Raw genomic sequence first — 23,644 nt, forward strand, 5'->3', positions numbered from 1 at the left:
TATTAAGGTATAATATCGTAATAGAAATGATACAACTTACCATAATGCTGAATCAGTGAAAGCCCTGAGCTTGTTTTTCTGCAACCAGACGAACCCATGTGGGGACGATGGAAGACAGTGACACGCGAAGTGTGTTTCTTATGTTCAGTCTACTCCGTAATCTCTTTTTGGTTAATGTCAGGGCAGAAAACGTTGCCTCACAAAGATAGAATGTTGGAAATGGAAGCAGACTTTTCAGTGTTTTTGTGGCACCTTCAGGATAGTCCGCCTTGAATTTAATCTAAAACGTATGGAGATTTGAAGTTGTCTCACACATACTTTTAAGGCCATCATCATTTGCAACCTCAAGCAGTTGATCCTGTTCAGGCACAAAGTTGATTTTCCTGGCTTATTCACAAATGGGTCACAGATCCATTCTTTCCCATTTCGGGGGTCTTTGGTGGTTGGGAAATAATGTTTAAACTCTATTGAAAGCTGAGATAGGTGATCATACACCAGCTGGGAGAAATAAGGCCCTGGCGTGATAACAACCTCGGCTAACATTTGAAACATGTCAAAAATCCCAATGTTCACTCATTGGCCCCATAAATCAAGTTTGGCTTTGAATGCAGCCACTTTATCTGCCAGCTTGAACAGAACAGAGTCATTCTTCCCTGAAGTGACAGATTGTTTGTTGAGCAGGCTAAATATGTCACACAAGTAGGCAAGTTTTGTGACCCATTCTGCATTACTAAAATGTGCTGCCAGTAGTGCAGAGTGCTTTTCTGAAAAAATCTCTGGAGGCTTCTTGTAACTCTTGTAACTAAAAAGCTATGGTCAGTGATCTACCTTTAGAAAGCCATCTCACTTCTGTGTATAAGAGAAGTGTGCACTCTGCATGCATCTCCTCACAGAGCTGCACAAACATACATGAGTTTAAGGCATGCACTTTAATGTGGATGATCATTTTAATCCCATCCTTCAAAACTTTGCTCAGGTGACATTTTTCGGCTACCCAGCATTTCTCTATGGATGAAACAATGCCTAGATTCACATTCAGGAGCAAACTCCTTGACTCGAGTAGTGAAACCAGAAAGCCGTCCAGTCATGGCAGCCGCCCCATCTGTGCATATACCAACACAAAGTGACCAATTCAGTTTTCCTGACATGTAATCATTCAAAGCCTTGAATCGCTCTGCAGCAGTGGTGTTGGTTGGCAACAAAAGTGCACATAACATATCCTCATGCACATCCTCCTGAAAAATATATCGCACAAAAACAAGCATTGTTGCCTTGTTTTCAACATCAGTAGACTCAACCTGGATTTCTTAACATGGTGACTCATTAACCTCCTGAGCGTTACACTGAGGTCTAGATTTCTGTACCAAAAGTGATCCACTGTTTTTCATGAAATTTTTTTTTTAAATTGTAGACCTGTAACTTACCGAACAGGGGTTCTAGTAGATATTATGAATATAAAAAATGTTTGAAACACACAATCATTTAAAAAAAAAAAATTACTTTTAATAAAATTAAAAACACAGCTTAAACATGACTACATAAACAAAGCTTGAAGCCATGGCAGGGGTCAGGCAGGCGGTGATGTCCAGGTCCAGGCAGAGATGTCAGAGTCCAAGCAGAGGTCAAAGCAGGCGGAAATGTCAGAGTCCAGGCAGAGGTCAGGGCAGGCGGCAGGCAGAGATGTCGGAGTCCAGGCAGAGGTCAAAGCAGGCAGCAAATGGTCAAAATTAGGCGAAGATCAGCAAAGGTAAGATAAGACACAGTGTTACACACTAGCCATCCAGGGAATAAGTGGCAATTTTTAAAACTTTGATTCTGTATTTATTGGGGTTTGTTTTGAATTATTTTGTATTTGATTGGATACGGGAGTTTGTATCCAATCCAATACAAAATAAGAATTTGAATTTCCAAGTTATTTACTTTTATTTTATTTATTTTTTTTGTATTGGATTGGATACAGGAGTTTGTATTCAATCCAATATAAAATGAGCGTTTGAATTTACCAGTTATGTACTTTGTATTAATTTTATATTATTTTGTATTGGATTGGATACGCAAGTTTGTATCCAATCAAATACAAAATATAAATTTGAATTTCCAAGTTATTTACTTTTTTTAATTTTTTTTATTTTTTGTACTGGATTGGATACGGGAGTTTGTATTCAATCCAATACAAAATGACAGTTTGAATTTACCAATTACACACTTTGTATTTATTTGAATTATTTTGTATTGGATTCAATACAGGAGTTTGTATTGAATCCAATACAAAATGAATGAATGAGTTTCTATTTGAATTTCCCGCACACGCGCCGACGTCATCACGCACGCAGGGAGGAGCCGTCCGTTTTTTTTTTTTCTCCGCCGGACGGCTTCTCCCTTCAGAGATCATCCGGCGCTGGAACGAGAAGGACGTGGGACGATCAGCGGGACCAGCCAGCGGCCGGGCGGCGGAACACAAGATGCCGGCCGGCGGAACACAAGATGCCAGCCGGCATCTTACCGGTCCCGCTGGCACCCGACGCTGGAGAGGGAGATCGACGGACGACGCTGGAATACGAAAACGACGCTGGATGAGCACAGGGGGACCAGGTAAGTATGGATGGGAAAAATCTCGGGGTTAACCATCCTTGCAATTTTTTTTGTGCCTGAACGAAGGTCGGGCTTAACGGCAAGGAGGTTAACCCCCCTAGCGTTCCAATTCTGTCCATATTTTCATGCACAAAGTGTTACATTTTTTTTTGCATGGAAATTTACTTTACATTGTAGGCCTATAATTCTTAGCATTACCTTTGCTTTTCTGGACTTGGCGCTTGGTCTCCATGTGGGGAAGCAGTTTTCATGTCTTTGTTGGATAGTCGCCCACCACATATTATACAAAGGGGCCACAGAGAATGCCAATTACCTGTTGCATTGAACCTGTCATTTAAATAGGACTCTCTATTTTTTATTTTACAAGCAGCTCTCTTTTTGTCGTGTCTTCTGCTATCTGGTCATCTTTGAGTATTTTGAGTATAATTGTTTGCTTTTTACTCATTTTTGCCAAGGTGCAAAAATGTGTTTCAGCTTGTCACTGCCCTGTGCCTTTAAGCACTCCCCCTCACAGATTCACACACGTGTTTCCATTTGTCACTGTCCACACTGTGCCCCTGTGCCTTTAAGCTCTCCCCCCTCACAGATTCGCACAGGCTGCTGTCTTGAAGATGATAGCTGCAGTGTCTGCTGTCTCGGGCAGCCAGCTTGCCCCTCTCCCCCCTCCCCACTCCCACGGATGGTTTTCCTCTGCTCCACGTGCCACAGACATTCCTGCTCGTATCTCTGCCCAGCTCCGTCTCTCTCCTCTGGACTGCAGAGCCACGCCCCCTGCCGGTGTGAAGGGGACAGGGATTTTGGTGTAGCCCTTCAGTGAGTCTCTCCCGGCCCAGCTGACAGAGGAGCGGGGCTCTGCTTTACAGCAATCCATGCATGCCAGGCAGAGCGGGACATGGCTACAGGGCAGAGCCCACGGATCACCCGGCTTACCTATGTCACTTGATGTCAGCCAGTAGAATAAAGGTGCGTTGATTGAGATACAAGCTCGTGTGGAACCATGGATGACAGAGCCAACAAGTTGATCCTGGCCCCGGTCCTGGCTGTACTCTTTGTGATGATTGTCTACCAGTACATATGCCCAACTGGGACCGGGTCGTGGCATTTCCGGGCAGGGGACCCTGGATCGGACCAGTCCTCTGAGCTGCCTGCCATGGCACAATGGCAGAGTGATGAGGATGAACTTCCAGAGGATAACATCCCCCCCAAATTCCAACCGACCTTCAGCTTCATGGCCAAAGACCTTTACAGATTTGTGGATTTTAACATCAAGGGGGACGATGTCATCGTGTTCCTGCACATCCAGAAGACAGGGGGCACGACTTTTGGCAGGCATTTGGTTAGGAATATTCGCTTGGAGCAGCCGTGTGACTGCAAACCTGGGCAGAAGAAGTGCACCTGTCACCGTCCGGGCAGGAAGGAGACCTGGCTATTCTCCCGCTTCTCTACAGGATGGAGCTGCGGCTTGCATGCAGACTGGACCGAACTCACCAACTGTGTACCGGCTATCATGGAGAAGAAGGACAGCCAGAAGAACCACAGGTCAGTCCATTGCTAGCAGACCACTGCACGCAGGTCCGGGGGCAAGTACAGGGGACAAGTACAGGGGACAAGTACAGGAGGCAGTACAGGGGGCAAGTACAGGAGGCAGTACAGGGGGCAAGTACAGGGGCAATTACAGGGGCATATCTGCTGCTGACTGGCTTTAAACTGCTGTGCACTGGCATTTCATTTATGTACCCAGCATCAACAATCTGTAATAATGTCATATTTAGTAATAGGTCATTATTGTGCTTTTATAGATAGAGCTGATCATAGCCGCAGATTTCAGCACCATGGACAGCAGCTGTGCTCTTCTACTTGCTGCATTCATACATGAGTTCACCCAGAAGATTTTCATTCTTTTCTGTCTTTTATTCCTATTATAAAGAAGCTTGGAGTATAATGCATGTCAGGTGTTTTCTATACATAATGTTCTAATTACTTGGACTGTATACACACAATGGATATACACAATCCATTTGACAAAAGTCACCCCAATATATCATTAGACAGGTAAATGGTCCTGTATGAGTGCTCCTGCAGACATGATTTCCAGGAGCTGCATACATGGTGTGGAGCTGTTCTTGGTACAGAACTTTGTATATGCTCTGAGCAGTTATGTCTCCAGTAAACATGATTTGTGGAGTTGTTGCTGAGGTTTAAGTAGCTGGATGTGCTGTGATAGGGTTTAGGTCTGCAGGTTGGAGAATGTAGACGATTGTGTCTTGTTGGTATAAATGTGGGGGAGGCTCAGGTTTTTTGTATTGGAATAACCTTGCTCCTGTACAGTCACTGCCCTATATGAAATGTCATAACTTGATTTATGAAGCCTGTGCTGGAGGCAGATCTTATTAACAGAATATTCTGAACTGCATAGATAAAATATATACTTACCTTTTAGAACTTGAATAGTCACAAATATTCTATAATCTCAACTCATTCCTTTTATATCTTAATTATATAAAGTGCTATTTTCATTACACTCATGATTCTTTCTGCTGATTGGCATATCAAAGTCATTTAATTGTATTTGACTCACCTAGTAAAACACATAATGACTTAAAGCACTGTGTAAGTTACCGTGTCAGACAGATCTTTTGTGAAGTATTCACAGACCAGCCAATCCACCAGGTTGTATACAAGACAAAACATTGTTATTACATATAGTTACATTAATCCGGTTGAAAAAATACATAATACAAAGTACAAAACATCATATTACAGGTAAAACCATATATACATAATTGATCCAAAGGAAGGCAAAACATCATAAACTTGGTTCTAATTTTTTTCCTCTGTAAGAGAAACAATTCCTTCCTTATTCCATAAGGTAATATGATGTTCTCTGGATCAACAGTCTGTGGTGTCATTTGTTTTGCAATTAATATGCCGGTATATTCTGTTCTTCTAGGAAAGCATTCAGCTTTTTCTTAAAGCAATCTATACAACGTGCTAAAACTACTTCCTGGGGAGCTAATACCACATTTTCACAGACCTTACAGTGAAGAATCCCTTCCTTATGCAGAGATTCAACTTCTTTTCCTCCAGACCAGTGTTTCTGATATCACAACATAGCAAACAATAGTAGCTTTGTTACTGATGGGTTAGAATAAGTTGGGTTATATTGGGGACATGTAACCTCACTTCCTGTTCCAGTGATAGATAATCACAAGGACACGGAGGGCTAAGATATCTCTCTGATGGCGACTGAAACTACAATGAAAGCATATCTATTGTCTAGCATGGAAATGAGTTGCAGTAGCTGGTACACCTACACATTCCTATTTCTTATCCTAGTGTCATTGGGGAAGGGGAAATATCTTTAATGTGGATATAGTCAGCAATGAATACATACGTTCTAATCTTACTTATCATATCAAATGTTTTTACTTTGGCTATACTTTGCAATTATACTCAAACGTCAACATTACAACTTTGAAATGAAATGGAAAGTTACAACATTTCAATTCAGATGCTGATGTCTTATCTATGCCATTATTTAAGACTAGATAATTTAGACATTATAGTTACATTGCACTTATGGGTATTATTGATAAACTGCATGAAATGTGAAAATAATGCAGCTGCAATGAAGAGTGGTACACATTGTATATGCACATTATATAATACATAGCTTGTAAGGGATTGGAGTATCTTTTACTTTCTCCGTCACCTTTGGGCAATATTAGTATTAGGGTTGCTTATATACAGATCACAGTGTCACATCTTTACAAGTGAAATAGAATCTGAGAAGGTGAATAACATTACAATTTCATTTTCTCAGAACTCTACAAAATAAAGAAACCGTTGTTTTTTTTATCTGCATAAACATACTGTATATTCATATTTGGGCCATCATTAGTCATCCCCAGCCCTTTTACTGTCAGTCTGTCAAAATAATCAATGACTACATGAAAAACAGAGTAAAATCTTACTGCCACACCAACAGTAGTTTTCCTATAATACAGAGGAAAATTCCACGGTGTACAGCTGGATCTTTTAATTCCAAAATTACTTTCTTTTATAACTATCAATTTGAGAATTTAGTGAATAATTTACCATTTGCAGTCTCAATAATACTGAAAATTGTGAACATGCTTGGCATTGATTTAATTAGGAAAATGGCAGTAAGGAGCGGTGGTGGGTGATTCAGAGCAACCAATCAGAAATTAGATTTTGACTGTCCAACCTATGGCTGCTTATCCAATTTCATTTTTTTTTTTTAAAAACAGACAAACAGGAACAGTCTTTTCACTGAGCATGTCTGGTGCTTGATATTCGTTAGGGCCTTTGGTAGAAAACCATAGTAAACTGCTACAGTGCTCCTGAGAGTAGCAAACATTTGCATATGAAAGGCACAAATCTTCCACCAGCAACTGCACAGCCAAAAACAACTTGTTACTTTAGGAAACAGTGCCAGGATCAGACACAACATGCACAAAAAAAAAAAAAAAAATATTTACAACCCTTCCTATTCACTTGAAGGAGAGGTTGGATGAGGGTTGAGCCTGGGCACAATGCTGTGGCTATAAGGGTCCTTAGTGTGCTTAAAATATCTTTGGGTATATTAGCATACTAGTTCTTTGGATGACTCAGAGTTTGGATGGGAATATCCCACCACTGGAGTGGTTATATACAAAAAGTATCTTGTGAGTATATTTGACAGTAACCCTGCAAACAGTATTATTTTTTTACTGGATTTGTCCCCTAACCACAACCCCACTTTCTATGAACTTATCTGCCTCAGTTATTTCTTCTCCACAGCCTCCCCGGGGTACATTTGCTTACTAAACTTTTACAGTACATATACATAATAATGTACTGCATCTCCTAAAAACCCTGGTCATGTAGTAATATATAAAATCATTCCCTCAAAGTACACATTCTCTTGTAAGCTTTATAGATGGGGTCTGCCCTTGATGAGGACGATCATCACTGCTGGTTGTAAGTCTCTCTTGCTAGGTTATGCATATGTCTGCTGTTGGAAAGGCCTGCTCTGTAATAACAGTGGGTTCCAGCACCATATTTATTGTGTGCTGGCTCATTGGGGCAGTTGTAAGGTGGTAGGGCTCTATAAAAGAGGTTTAAGCAATCAGCCTTACAGCAGAAGCTGTAAATGGCAAGCTAAAAGAACAGAGAAGAATTATACATCCCTGCAGTGAAGCTAACTGTGCAATAATAATTTCGAGAACTTTACTGAAGTAAAGTTCTGCCTGAATATAAATAGCTTTGCAGAGCTTACAAGTGTATGGTGTGAGAGTGTGGCACAGCGGATCAGCTGAAAGTGGGAGAGAGATATTGCTAAGCGGAAGCATGAGTTAAATGAGCAAAATTATAGTTGCATGTAAGTGTGTCTGTGTTGGGCAGTTAGGCAGGTAAAGTCAAGTAGTTTACTTCTGTATATTAGGCATTTTGTCAGCAAGTAATTTGTTTGTGCTAACAGGAGTTAGAGACGTAAATCTGTGATGAAAGTGACATTTTTCTACTGGATTAAAGCATTACACATAAGAGTTGTATTCAAGTCTCCTTTAGTTCTGCAAAGGCGGCTTTTTAGTAGCTTTATGAAATTGCTAATAAGTCATTGAAATGGTAATATAATATACTGGGGTAATGTAACACAAAATTGTTCAGAACAACAAAAGTTTAACCAAGCAGGAAAAATGAAATATAAAATCTATGAATAAAAAATGCATATCTGGGGATGCACGGTTTTATGGAAAGTTGTTTCCTGGGAAGCTAAATAGAATGGCTTGCATTGGATGGCAGTGAGTCACCTCCAGTGAGTGACCAAGTGTCTTTAATATTTAAAATATTACATATTTCTGCACAAGCAATTGCATTTTGTCTATATAATGAGGAAATAACATCTACTTGCTTTGTGGAACCACATGTACTGCAGCACTCTTTACTTATGAAGATGAAGGCTAGGGGAAATACTAGCAATTAAACTGTTTTTCCAAAGAGATATTGGACTGTTAGTTATAGTCATTTCATTTGCAGCATGCTGAAATCAACCTGATGTTCATATGATAACTACCAACAAACAGTTTAACTCTCAGTAGCAAAAAATGATTCACCAATGTAGCCCTAGCCTTTAGGAATAATGACAGAATTTTTACCACAGATAAAAACTCATATACTTTTCCAAGCCAACCTGAAGTCTTAAACTCATTTAACTACAGCAATTTAAAATCTGATTGAACTTTTGTTTTAAAAAAGAAGGCAAGTACTAAGCATTTATTCTAGACATGTGAAAAACTCATGTGAAAAGTCCTTGTGGGTCACAGTTGGCAAATAATGGACTTCACCACCATGTACTGAAATGTATATACACGCTCCAATTATTCCCAAATGCAAAAGAACTCTGTTCTCCTTTGTGTGTAAGAAAATATGTGCTTTGGAAACTAATCATGCAGCCTATTCTATACTGTAATTGCTGTGAAGCAGTTATTTGAAGCTCCATTAACTGTCTTTACTTATATCAAGGTTCAGTGCTATACTTTATTTGTTCTGCTGATGACACAATTTGTTTTCTTATTTTTGAGCAATGAATGCAACTTATACCACCAATACAGAAAAGTAAAAAGCAAACTAATTTTCCATTTTACAATAACTTTGAAAGACTAGAACAAATTGTTTCTTTTTATGAGAAGAATGTATAAATGGCCTCTTATCACCCAGCAGTCTTTACACTTAATTTCTTACTCATTTGCACCCGCTTGAGGCATGCCTAGGGCACTTAGAAATTAGGATTTATTGACCATGCCCTCAGGGAAAGTGAAGTGAATCATGGTATAATAGGACTGCAGGCTTTCAGGCCGTCTTTTTGTTAGAATCTTAGTTGTTGAACAGCTGCACATTTTTGTATAATAATCAGACAGGGTTTACAGTTAGACTCAGCAGGCCTTTGACATTAGTAACTTTCTTAGCAGATAATCCCAAGGTGTGATAATTCATATATATATATATATATATATATATATATACAGTATATTTGTAAAATATGCTTTTTTACCTTTACAACTTCAGATTTGTACATGTAAAGCAAAATTTTTGCTTGGATTGTACAGCAATAACTTACAAGGTTTACATTAGTTTGAAGTCCCATGTAAAGTTGAACCTGAATCTGAAAATAGGAATTTTACTGCATAAGAAGCACACACAAGACTAATGGCTTATTCTACAAGCAAAATATTCGGCAAAAGCATAAAAGATGCACTGTATTGGTTTTATGCAGATCTATTATTTAGGTTTCTATATTATGAAAAAGGGAGAACAGTAATATGCTTTTTAGGATGCCTAAGCCATAGCCCAGTTGCATCGTAAACTACCAAAAAAGCCATAGCTTTGCATCGTAAACTACCATTGCTGAGATCATGTTGCCATCTAAACTAATGTCTTACTAGATGTGGCCAGTCAAAAGGCAAAACATTGAGACTCCAGACTGATACATAGCATTGTCTGTGGTTTAAAACAATTTTAGTTGGCAGAGGTTTTTTTTTAATCTATGCTGCATTTTTTATATTTCAGAGCTATAATTTTTGAACCATTTGATATATAAGTCCTTGGTGCAGACAACTTTACTACCCTTAGGAAAAATTATTTGGTGAAGGACACCAATTTTTGTGGGACTTTAGGAGCCAATATAACAACAAAACATATATAAAAACACTGGGTAATTGGATGAAGACTCAATACCTATCATGATGGCCTCACGGTTATAATAGAGGACTATTTAAGAAGCAATAATATTACATTATTAACTGGAGACATGTTTTGTTATATTGTTAGATCGGGCTAGTGTAAAGATATGTTTTCACCGCCATCTTTTTCCTGCTCATACCACTCTATGAAAGAGGGGTGCCATAAATATATGAACACCAGGTACATTTATCTATAACAATTATTTTGTTTTACATGATTGTAGTGTTTAAATTAAATTATGAAGGGATTGATTGTATATGTTTCACAATTATAGATCTCTTTTCTCCTGATAAAGTGGAATTTTCCATTAAACATGTAGAGAAAGTAATTTGGTTGTACCCCCTGCAAGGGATACCCCAATAGGAGAGTCTACTGTATAACTCATGGTTTTACTATGTTTTTTATTTTTGTAAAATTTTACCAATTTATAATAAAGTGATTTTTTTAATAAATTTTTGGTTTTGGCCTCTAAAGTCTCACAAAAATTTGTGTCTTTCAGCAAAAACTTTTCCTATACTTAATAGGGATGTGGCAGGTCATAAAATATTAACATGTACAATGTTTCTTTAAAATTTTACTACACTGCCGATATGATTTCCTGATTTATGCCATAAGGCTATTGTCTTATCCACAAGACAGGCCTTAAGGGGTTACTTGAAGGTATTCTATGAAGACTTGGGTTACAAAGCAGTTTAGTGTAAGGGTTGGGGTTATTGGGAGGTTTAGTGTAAAGGGTATAATGAGAGCTAATGTGAGGGGTAGTGTTACAGGGAAGGTTAGGGATAGAGTAATGAAGAGAATGATTGGCCTAACACAGATATTCTCAGTGACATGAATTCTGTACCCTAAACTACCAATGCAAAAGTAAGGTGGCCAGTCTAAGGTCAACATAAAGAGAAAAGCAAATTTAATTTGTAATTTTTGTTTTTTTTGTGATACTTATTTTAACTCTACGGCTCTTGACACTACACTACAAGTGCCGTATGGCAAATAAAACTTGTGCTAATCTGGGAGTGCTATCTGCCATTATAACATAGTTGGAATAATGAATATGAGCAGATACATAGCCAGTAAAATATCACAATTATAGACACGTCTGTTTTTTTTAAAAAACTTTGTGCCTTCCAATATTTTCAGATTAAAATATGGACATTAAACATCCATATGGTCCACCCAACCCCTAACATACTTGTTTGTAGTTAGGCTGAACACCTCATCTCACTAAGCCCTACCAGTTATAAATTGAAAATATTTACACAGTCCTACCACAATTGGAACATGGTATGGTAGTCAACTGATATATACATTTGTATGAAAGCAAATTTCACTGTAATTTGCTATAATTTGAAATAAATAGTTATCATCCAGAATCACTTTATAGCTATCTTCACACATAGAGCAGGTAATAAATAAAGTGTTTAATGAGACTGTAAAAAAAAAAAAAAAAGCATACAATATTTAGGAGATGCTAATTTTTAATCTGTCCTTATTAAACCATATCTTAATACCTAAACCTTCACTCAATAACTCCTAACATCATACTTCCAAGTGATTTTTAACACTTTAACCCGTCATAACCCTAGCACTTAACCCTATCCCCTCAAGTTGAACACTTACCGTAGCAAGCAATTAAAGGCACAGGTTTTGTAATGAGCGAAGCCACTCATGTGATCCACATAGTAAAGCCAGTTCCTCAACATTTTTGAGTTTGGAGCAATCACCCCTCTCTTCTCTTAGCTTGTCCCCTAATAATGTTTTTCTTCTCCGAACCTAGATGTTGCTTTTCAGTGGAATTACATTAGACTAATGTCAATGTATTTTAATGTCTTACTGGGGACATTTACTTTAATTTTTCTAGTAGAGACACAACAGAATTTGAAAGAAAGTATATCCAACGCGGAAAAAAGCCCTCTATAGGAGTCCCTCAGTGGAAAATGTTCCCTTAATGTCACAACTGCCCAAAATTTGGGATATCCCATCCGTTTCTGTACCTATTCAATGGTCACCAAGGGAAATAGAATCAATGTTTCCAAAAGGGCATGGGTACAACAAAAACCTGACATCGAACTTTCATGAAAAATTGGTTTAAAGGCATTTTATTTTCTTTAACTGGTAGATAACCCTTAGTGCTACATCTAATATAATTCCAACTTTTACCCCAACCCCCCTAAATTGTAGCATCTGCACTGCATAATATGTTGGTGCTTTATAAATGAAAGGTAATTATTACAATTATAAACTGTGTTGCCTTTAAAAACACACAATTCTTGACTATTATTATACCTTAACTCTTGTCCAGTTTGGAATAACTGGTAAATATTTGTAGTTATCACAACAGCTTCACTTTGAGATATACCTGAATATTAGAGCTGAAAACTAATGATTAATTTTTTTCTGTTTTTCTGTAAACTTTTACTTAGGATTTTTTGCATGTTTTATATGCCTCACTGATTCATAAAACCTGCTACTTAATTAAGTCCTTTTTATACAGAGGAGATTTATTTATGAAAACACGAATCTATTACAGAAGATTTGACATAGATGTATTTCTTTGTCATAAGCATTCTTAAAGTAAACTTTAAGCTATACAATATATGTCAAAGCTATATAAACTTTATTATATGCCAAGCTGTGTAATATATATTTGTTAACGTTATATTAATGCTAAAACCTTTTCCTGTTTTACCACTACCAGGTTTTTCATTGCTATTGTTGCCCCAATATTCCCATTTGGAGATTTATTCAATTAATATAATTTTACTTGTGACTTTTGCCTCTGGTACAGAAAGTAATGTGGAATCCAAAAACCTAGAGTTGGTAATGTAACAGGCTGCTATATTTGTTTCGTTTGGCTAAATATACCCTGACATTGTATCGCAGTGACAAGGCATGGCAAGAACAGGAAGTGATGGGACAAGCCTATAAAGGACATAGCAGTAAAAAACCTAAACAATCATATATTATAGTGCCATTTTTTTTGCTCTGTCTTCCTGTCCCATTGACAATGAACCCCCCCCCCTTTCTTGTTTTTGTGTAACCAGGACAGAAAGCAAGGGGGATTTTCCCAGTGAGGACACAGACAGAGATTCTTACTCTTACATACCCACATAGATCAAAATATTAGTATTATTCCATTCATACTCAAATATAAACTGAGGTACCTACTTTTACCTGAAAAAAATAGGAAAATACATTTTCTCAAGTATACCATGCCCCACGATGACCAATCCAGCATCGACTGTTTCTAACTTCACAATGACAGGGTTCCATATAAGCAATCCTGCAAGGGGGTTACACAAGGACAGCTGTCCTGGGTTGCCCTCTTGCACGATTGGATAAACAAATGTAGTTAGTGACAAGTACAGTAATGTTGGATAGGAACAGCCAGCATTGGCCGCACTGGTCAGGAGGAGTAATCTCTTGCCTGACAAATAAATCACAGTTCCAGCAGTATATACATTTTAAGTGGCAGAATCCTATTCTTGTAAGAATTCGCATGAACTGCCAGTAGAGGCACACAGGTAGTCAATAAAGACCCCAAAACTGGCGGTCAGGGTTAGAGCTATAGGCCAATCAAAATAGCATGTTATATGAGTTCTCTGGGCAAGGGGGAACTGATATGCATTTCTCTGTTTGGGAGTAACTCTATTATTTTGATTCTGATTTTAAAAAAGGACAATCTACATTTACCTGAATTGAAACAGGTCTATTTGAAAATAAAAATAAAAATAAATAAATTGAATCCTTGGATATCTGTGTTCATCACACCTTCTGCTTCATTTCACAACATGTCATTTTACATGTAAATCTCTTGACATAGAGCTAGCTTAGCTTTAAGCAAGAACATTCATGGAGTTAACTTTGAAAATATTCTTTACTAATTAGTGTAATTTACCTTTGGTAGTCAATGCTTTCTAAACAGTAAGGACCTTTCTAAACAATCTGAAGGACCTTTCGGCTGTAGGATTCTGGGTCTTCTGCATCAGACCTCTATTTACTGTTTACTGTACCTTGGTATATATTGGCAAAATGTTTCAGAAGTGCCTTGGTTTCTGTTTATAATCTAAAACTCTAATAAATCTTTGGTCATCTAGTTATACTGTAGTTTATATCAGCCTTTTTCAATCTTTGTAAAATGGGGAACCCTTGAAATCACTTCAATCAAGTCTTGGGGGACTACTTACATTGCTGGCCAGTGGGGAAAATTTCAACCTTACAAACAGACAAATAGATAATTGGTATCAGTTAAACTGAGGAGGACATTATGCTCATCGCTCAAGGAACCCTGGGGCAACACTGGTTCATATGGTGGAGCATTGCATCGAAATCTATTAGTGCAAGCTTTATGCAATGACATGGCACACTAAATTAATATTATTGATTCAGGTATGTTTTTTTTTCTAAAAGTACCAACCAAAAATAAGCCTCCTCTCTTCCAGTACTGCCCTCCTAGGCTGTTTTTTTTCTGGACTGAATTATGCTGAATATCAAACCACTTTCTTGGAGCCCATGCTGTCCTTGGCACACACCCTGAGAACAATGCTGTCCTGAGAAAAGTGCTCAGGTTTCCAAAAAAGCACTGTTTTCAGTGCTGCCAATGGTGGGGCAAAATAGGAAAGGGCCAGCAGATTTCTGCTAATAAGCCTATTGTAAAACAAAAAAAAGTTTAAAAGAAACTAAGACAGGGTTTTTAAAGTAGGGATTTGCTTTAATATTATCCTCAAAATATTATTTTTGAATTTTATTTTCAAATACATGTTTCGGTTTTATATTATATATAAAATATTTATTAAACAGACATAGTCTCTCTATATTTTTTCTTACAACATTCACACATTTAACAAGTAAATAAAATTAGAAACATTTTGATTCTTGGATGAATGTTGAGTGAAAACAGTACCTCTACTACTGGTATTCTTGTCTAACCAGGATGTAGGTCACACGTGTGCTTAGGATCAGACTTTTTATATAATGCAAGTGGTACTACTGAGAAACTCACCTAATAAATTAATTTATTACAAATTATATAATTTGTATTTCTTTTCTAAGAATTATAAGAATCCTTATAATTCTGTTGTTTCTCCTTAATACGTAATATTAACTGAAAATATAAAACTAATACAAGGCATACAGATTGCAAGCCACCATTGTCTATAATTCTAGCATCTTGCAGCACGGAGGGTCCCAGGTCTGAACTGTGGCAAAAACCTTTATCTGCATGGATTTTGTGTGTTCTCCCTTTGTTTCCATGGGTTTCATTCCAGAAACATACTGGTAAGTTAATTGGTTTCACCCTTAAATTGTACGTAGAATACGTTAGGGCCTTTATGATGGTCGGGACACAACTAATGGCTCTGTAAAGTGCTAATAAATATTTGGTGCTATATAAATAATAATAATAGTATAACTAATGTTTCAGGTATTAATATAGTCTGTTTGAAAAGCTATTTTTCACAAACTAGATTTGTCCTTGATTGATTGCAATTTATTTTATTGTCCTTGGACATGTAACGTTTAAATGATATATATGATGAACGTGTAATGCATTGAAAATCATTTGTTCCAACCTGACCGCCAATAGAAATAAAACTTATGTTTTTACTATTCCTTGTGTTCCACTAAAATGATAAATCAAGGGCCATGGGCACAAACATTAGATTATCTCTCTAACTGCAGAGTTGCAGCTAAATTTGTGCTCTCGCTTTTGTTCTTGCTGCCTGCCAAATTCCTCTTTTGCATTAATCCTGGCAAACATATGGAATAAAGGAATTAAACTCTTGCATACATCTTCAGTATAGCTTTGATTTACAATAAAATTTTCAAAACACACGCATCATTGTGAGTTATATGGTTATTATGCATATTACGTGGAGTTATTATGCAAGTATAGAAGTTATAATACAGTCCTCAGAGTAGGGCAGTTCTTCTCAGTTTACTTAAAGTAGCTTTACAAGTGTATTTATTTATTTCATGTGCAAATATACAGCAACAGTATCATGTTTAGCAAAGTTACACCTTTTATCATTGTTATTATTACACAGTATTTATATAGCGCCATCATATTATGCAGCACTGTACAAAAACCATATGTCACTAACTGTCCCTCAAAGGATCTCAAAATCCTTTGTCCCCTAATGTCCCTACCATAGTCATATGTCATTAATGTAATCTAGGGTCAATTTTTTGGGAGAAGCCAATTAACCTCACTGCATGTTTTTGGGATGTGGGAGGAAACCGGAGTACCCGGAGGAAACCCACACAGACACAGGGAGAACCTGCAAACTCCATGCAGATAATGTCCTGGCTGGAAATCAAACCTGGGACCTAGCGCTGTAAAGGCCGGAGTGCTAACGCCTGAGCCACCGTGCTGCCCATTATTAAGGAATTATAATTACAATATAAGACTTCAGAGTTCAGTTTCCCCTCAAAAACTATCCCAGCAGAACTGTCCCTCTCTAAACCACCACTAAACGGTGGATAGGATAGGCAATTTCCATCAAATGCCTGAAAAACACTGTAGGAGTGGTCTTACACAACCAAAGGACCTGCAAATGTCTGCCTTTAGGACCTTTATTGTTTTTCTTCATTGATAATGCAAGAGCTTGGAGGCTCCGTCACATTTTCTAAGCAGTGAATGTATAAATGCGTGTTCACCTGTCTGAGTCCTAAATATTTTTTTCCACTTATTTCTTGTATTACACTAGAATGTCAGTATAAAGAAAAAAGTGCTGTAATGTGCTAAAATTTGCACTTGTGGGTTTAAACGGTCATTTTTGTTTTTTTTTTCATTCTTCTTGGTCAAGATAAAAGGGGCATATCACAGGGGTGTCCTATGCTTACACACTGCTTAAAGTTCTACTTCATCTTAGAAAGTTGTGAAGTATGGAAATAGATTAATACTACAATAATAATATTATTACTATTAAAATATTATTATTTATATTAGTATTTCTTTAGGCACTAACTTGTGGGAATTACATAAAGGCTAAGCAAATAAGAAGATTAGTGAAATATTTAAATTAAAAAATATAAATGGTAGTTTTGCCGAACTGAGTGACTACCAAAATGGTTTTGCTGACGTAGGTATGTTTATTTAACATTTACATTACTTTTTTGCTGAAAACATTTACCAGTAGTTCACTGGAGCATGAGAAATAGTGTCATAAAGGTTTAAATAATCAATAAAAATTTAAATTGAAGCTGCACAAATCCAGTCTTAAACTTGAGAATACATCATGGAATAAACTCCCATGCATGTCTGCTTTAAAATTTAGTAAAGTCTACTTATTCCTTCAGTATAGTAATACTGAAGTTTATGGATGTTACCTAATAAATAGACCAATGCGTCCTATGAAGTACTGACCTTTTCAAGTTCTGCGTTATGTTTAATAAAAAGCTGTCAGAATCTTGGAGTGGCATATCAGTGCCTTTGAGTACCATATCATGGTTGTTGTAGGTGCACTGAATGTTTTACAAAACATTTCTTTCTATTTGAAACATTGACATTCATGACTACAGATGGCAGTTTGGCACAGATAGCATTAGGCAAGTCTTTGGAACATATATAGTGAAATGAAACTTATTATACAATGTGATTAAGTGCATTTTGGTTGGGAACATGTCTGTGTAATATTTAACTTCTCTTTATTTTGCGAATTTTTAGTGGCAGATAGTTTATGTGTACTGGAGAAACCTGTGGGTATTTCATAAAATGACTGAGCTCACAAAATACCTTGATGTATTTTTTATTGTCCATCATGTCAGTACTTGTAAAAACTGTACTATTGTCGAACACTTAAAACGTATCTATTCGGATGGATGTACAAGAACATTTCTGTACACATCAGGTGAACCAAGGATAGAGATAAAGTCTTTTAGGTCTGAGGTACTGACACATGGTTTACTTTAATAAATAATTCCACATCCATTCAGTAGTAGTCTATTCATTACCTAAGTCTGTCATTTCATCTCAGCCACAATGTACAGCCTATGCACATTATTTATTTTAGTGACATAACTATTTTTCTATGTAGCTTACTGGACACCTTAATGAACTGAGATGCTGAAAAGTAATAGTTATGGTAAAACAATAAATCTTTAATTCAACCTTTTTTTCAAGGTGTATCGATTTATCCAAGGCTGGGAAATTCTTTACTCCTTACTTCATATACTGGCTTGAGGATATGAGTTCAAAAGGAACCATCACCACCATTGAGTCCTTTTCATGTGACTTTTTTTCCACCAAGAAGCTTTTTGAAGCAACAGTCTGTGAAGACTTGAGACAGATCTGGTTGTTTGGAAGTCACTTGAAAGTGTTGGCAGATTCCCTTCTGTAATTTAATGAGCAACTGGAGGCGAAGACTTGCCTTTAGGAAATCCACGCGTTTCAGAAGCACTCCAGTTTGGAATTTTGTGGACATAAATAACGAAGTGCACCATTCATTGGGTTTTATGTTCAACTTCTATTATCTGTAATCTGTAAATAGCTAAATACAAAAGGCACATGCATTCCTTTTTAACAATTGCATGCTTTCTGACTTACTTTTAGATCCGTGCAGTAGTCCAGTGTGTAACTTTGCTTCTGTGCAGGGGTTTCTTGTATTCTGACCAGTTACTGCTCTCTTATGAAGGGTGAGTGGTCTTATCCACCCCTTAAGACAACATATAGTAAGTGAACGTGTTGGGTCCCACCAACAGCTTTGCTTTCTATATGGGCTATACAGCACAGTGATGATGCCACTACTACATTTACAAGACAATATGTGGGTTTACAAAGACATTTGGTGTGCACAAAGTTTATTTACATTGTGGATACTACAGACTGTATTTATTTACATTTTTTGAGCCAATAGTTTAAAATTAAACAGCTAAAATCTGTTATAATATATATAAAACAGACAGTTCAAGTAATCTCATTTACAGTTCAGTTGAAGCATATTTACCCTCTTTTTCTCATTATCCTATGTGTTTTGTTGAAGTAACTTCTCCAGATTAAGAAATATTGCAATTTAACATACTGTACTGATCTCAACTAGATGGGTACAGGAGTTAAGAAGAGAGGATGCAGACAACTCAAATAATAGACTTTAAGTTCCTTTTCTAACTTTAGGTAATTGCAAGACAACATGAACTGAGTCAGTTTAGTACAAATACATCACTATGACACCTTTCTATGTGATTAAATCAGTAAGACATGCTTGTTTTTGTCAGTGAATAATGTTTATTATTCCATGTTAACAGACATTTGAAGCTGAAAAGGGTTTCTAAACTGCCTTTTTCAGGATTATAGCAGCTCCATGCAACACACTAAATCATTCAAAACTGATAATGCTATTCAGGAAACGGTAAAAATGTAACTGTTCAAGAAGTAAAAAAAACACTCTACATTTACCCTAATCTTTAAAAATTACCCTTACAAATAAATAAAGACAGGTTTTAGAGGGTCTCCGTGGACTCCAGCTCCTTGGCACATGATTCTTTGTTGTTCAGAATACCTCTTTTAGTTCTATGGAGGTTTGTGCATTATCCTCAAGTGTGCATTTAGCATAGGGTAAACTTGTCTTTTTGAGATTTAGATGAGTATAAGGGGTTAGAACCGTTCTGATTTTTTGTACTCTTTGCATCCATTTAGGGAGATTCTCAGTGACCAGTAAGTACTGACCAGTAATAAAAGTAGATAAATCTAAAATTGTAAATTACCACCAGATCAAGAATATGTGTAAAACCTCAAATTGGAACATTTGTTCCTGGGAAGGTGGGGATATCCTTAACATTTTCAAAATAACCTCCCATATCCTGTTATATCCACAAGACAGAAGGTAAATGAAAATCACCCACACAAAAGAAAAAAAAGTTTTAACTCTTCCTTACTGTATACAAAATATAGTTATAAAGTATATTAGCTTTCAAAATACTTTAATAGAGATCATTGTTTAAGATACACATTTCTTCTAGTGTCAAGGATCCCTAAGTGATGTTTAAATCAGTTGCATCGGATGGCCCCCCCTTTTACTAAATTGTGAAAAGGATGAATACTCGTAAGTATATATGAACTAATGTAGGAATAACGTTTTATAGCTCTGCACCTCTCAGTGCAGTGGATGTGAAATGGCACAGATGAGGAGCATGGTATGATATGATTGAAGGTAAATATAGAAAAAGGTTGCTATCTTGATCCCCTGTAACTTTGGTGACTAGCTCTTTTATTTTCTTTCCCTATGCCATTAGGGTAATCTTATCGCAAATGACATAACTTGCAATAAGTTTAATAATAAAATGATTTGTTGTCAACCCAACTCCTAAAATATTATAAATTGATGTGTTATAGGATGTTATGCATTTAAATTCAGGTGTTCGTTCGTATTCCCTTTTAATTTCTTATATGTGTTGCTTAGATGATGGTCTAAGTATTTAAATCCAACCGTACCTGAATGTACCCAATGCATATGATAATTGGCACATAACACAATAAATAAAGCTTTTGAAAAAGTCTACTTCCCCTCCTGTGTTAGTTTGTGCTCGTCTATTTTTTGTATAGCATTGCAAAATATGTCAGCCCTTTATAAATAAAATATAATAACAATGCAAGTAGTTACAGATCATAACAGAGTTTATTATATCTTACCAGATAATACTTGTGGCAAGCTGGAAAATGTTGCTATTGTTTTTAAAAAATGAAGAGAAATATTAGTACCATGAAATAGGCTGATTAGTGCCGCATTAGAGAATAGAAATGTTCTTCTGGTTAACTATGAGATTCTACCAATATACTAATGACCTTGTGTTATAAAATGTAATTTACTTATTGAGTTGGTCAACTAACGTCATGTCCCATTACCCTGCCTTAATGACCATAAGTGGGCTCAGTCTAGTGTTACTAATGAGTTGTGGATAGATTAAATGTTCTGTAAGATAACACATTTTTCATAGCACCTCATATATGATGATCAGGTACAGGTTCATTTGAGTTCTGTACTATACATATTAACAGTTATTATTAGAAAATATATTTAGCTATATGTATATATAAATGGTGGAGATTAAACATAAATGTCCTTTAAGATCACATATGTTTAAAAGATCATAGCTTCCCCAAATAATAACAGTGTTAACAGGACTTATCCCTTTGAAGGAAGACCTCCTGATCACACTGATTTCCACTCCAGAATGGTATATAATAAAAAAATTATGCATAAAAACTACTGACCTCATGTTCTGGTTTATCTCCACCCAAGGTATTTCACCTTGGTGGTATCGTCAGGGGCTAAATCTTTGAAGATAACGGCAAGACCCAAGCAAGGCATGGCAGTCTTATAACAGTTGGTAGGAGGTAGAGTTCTGGTTGGCAGCCTTTCTTTTGGCTGTTTCATGTAATGTAATTAAGCTACCAATAATCAACAAAAACTATTCATACAAAAATTTTAATTCAGAGACTTACATTTGCATGTACAACTAGGATAAACTAGGATAATCTAATCTTTACAGTTTATCTCAACTTTTATTACCTTAACATATATTTCAATATAGTTTACCAAGTGAAAAATGAATGCCCTAAAACTGAAGTTAAGGACTATATTACAATTCACTTTTTGAGCCGATTAGATATCATACACATAAAAAATTTAACTCACTAGAAAGAAATCCTATTTCACAAGTCTTCATTTATTCTTAGAAATATATAAGCCTGCAATAAGTATATATCCATATACATCTTGGGAACCCTATCAGCTGACTTTTGCTATTAACTACATTCATTTGAAATCTTTTTATGTTGAAATAATATTTATGTATGCCTTATGAAGATTATAAACACCAAATCAAATCAGGCATATTTGAGAAGCCAGCAATGTTTTATCTGGGAATATCTTGCTTGACATTTACTGCTCATAGGAACCTTTATCACTTTTATTGCTTTTCAAATAAATGTTGCTATGATCTTGTACTTTTGTAGTTGCTTGATTGGCTGACCAGCCTTGTCGCACATGAAAGCTCTGTGTTATTACTTTGAATGAAAAGCATGCATATGTTATTTTTTATGCCTTGCTTTCCAGACAGATAATCAACACATTGCAGAAAATATAATTTTGCTCAACATAGCAGTCTACCAAATAAATTTAAATGTAAAAATGTATATTTTCTACTTAAATACAGAAATACAGACCTTTTTACCAGTTTGAAGCTTGAAAGACTCCAATGTACATAAATCTATCCCTAACAAGTATGCAAAAAAAAAGCACACACATAAAAGGACCATGGGCTGGGCATATTTGAACACATAATTAAAAGGGGTGTGATTTCATGTTTGCTTGATTGTTACTTGATTAAAAAGAAACTTTTACTTTTTGTTCAAAAAATATACAAGTGATCCATGTTCATGCATCCTTGTTTCATGCTGTGCTTTATCGTGTGGCAGTTATTGGTATTTTGAAGTTTTTTTTTCAAGTTTCAGTCATTTTTAAAATAAATTAATGCCATTAAAAGTGTATTTTTAACAGGACAATGCATCCCACAACAATTGGCCCTAATTTCAATAAAGAAAAATTTAGACATTTTTTTCAAATAGCCTTCTTTGTGATAAGTCTATGAAAACATTTTTAAAGAAAGCATTTCTGAGAGAAATGTCAAGGCTGCCATTGGTGTCTAGGTGTTATGCGGGGCCCTAAACATATAATCACAAGACATGGTTTGATTATTCTAAAAGCTTTTATTAATCACTTCTTCCCGTTAAAATTACATAGCTACAAAAATTCAGCACTTGCTAGCAAAGTAATTGATTGGGAGCATTGTGCTACTATCCTGTGATCATTTGGTCAGTCTCACAATTAAAATTACCTGTGACCATGCTTCCATTATATGTCATGTGTTCCAATGGAGGCAGCTGAGAAGTAGTGATTTTATAAAGACCCTATGTGTCTGCACAGCCCAATAAGTGGGCAGAAATACACTGGAAAATATTACATTGATTGTTGGCCTTCACAATAACTAAAAAGAACGAATAGGAAATGTTTGGTGAATAAGCTGCCTGACCAGAAAAAAATACTGGTAAAGACTTCTAAAGGCCTCACAATGAGGATTTCAGTCGATTGCAGACAAGGAAGCCGATGACTTAAAGGTCCCGTTAAAGGACAAGGTAACTACATTTTAAGGATAACTATACTACCCAGTTCCCCTAAGATTAATTAAACCCAATGTCTGTATTTAGTTAGATGTTTAATAGGGTAATACAAAGTGTAACTACATAAACCAATTAGATTTAGACTTTTTTCTTTCTTCACTTTAAAGGTAAAAGTGATTGCAATGTGGTTTCTAT

At 36.3% G+C, this 23,644-nt stretch overlaps 1 protein-coding gene across 1 annotated transcript in view; it reads left to right on the top strand.

Annotated features, from left to right (window-relative positions):
- The first annotated feature begins 3,219 nt into the window (after positions 1–3,219).
- Positions 3,220–23,644, top strand: part of HS6ST3 (heparan sulfate 6-O-sulfotransferase 3) — a 258,435-nt gene continuing 238,010 nt past the window's right edge. The window contains exon 1 of the mRNA XM_072411163.1: positions 3,220–4,131. Coding sequence (XP_072267264.1) covers positions 3,590–4,131 — 542 coding nt within the window. The 5' untranslated portion in view covers positions 3,220–3,589. The remainder of the gene's footprint in view (positions 4,132–23,644) is intronic.

This window comes from Pyxicephalus adspersus, chromosome 1 (genome assembly GCF_032062135.1).
Source record: "Pyxicephalus adspersus chromosome 1, UCB_Pads_2.0, whole genome shotgun sequence".
Classification (NCBI taxonomy): Eukaryota; Metazoa; Chordata; class Amphibia; order Anura; family Pyxicephalidae; genus Pyxicephalus; species Pyxicephalus adspersus.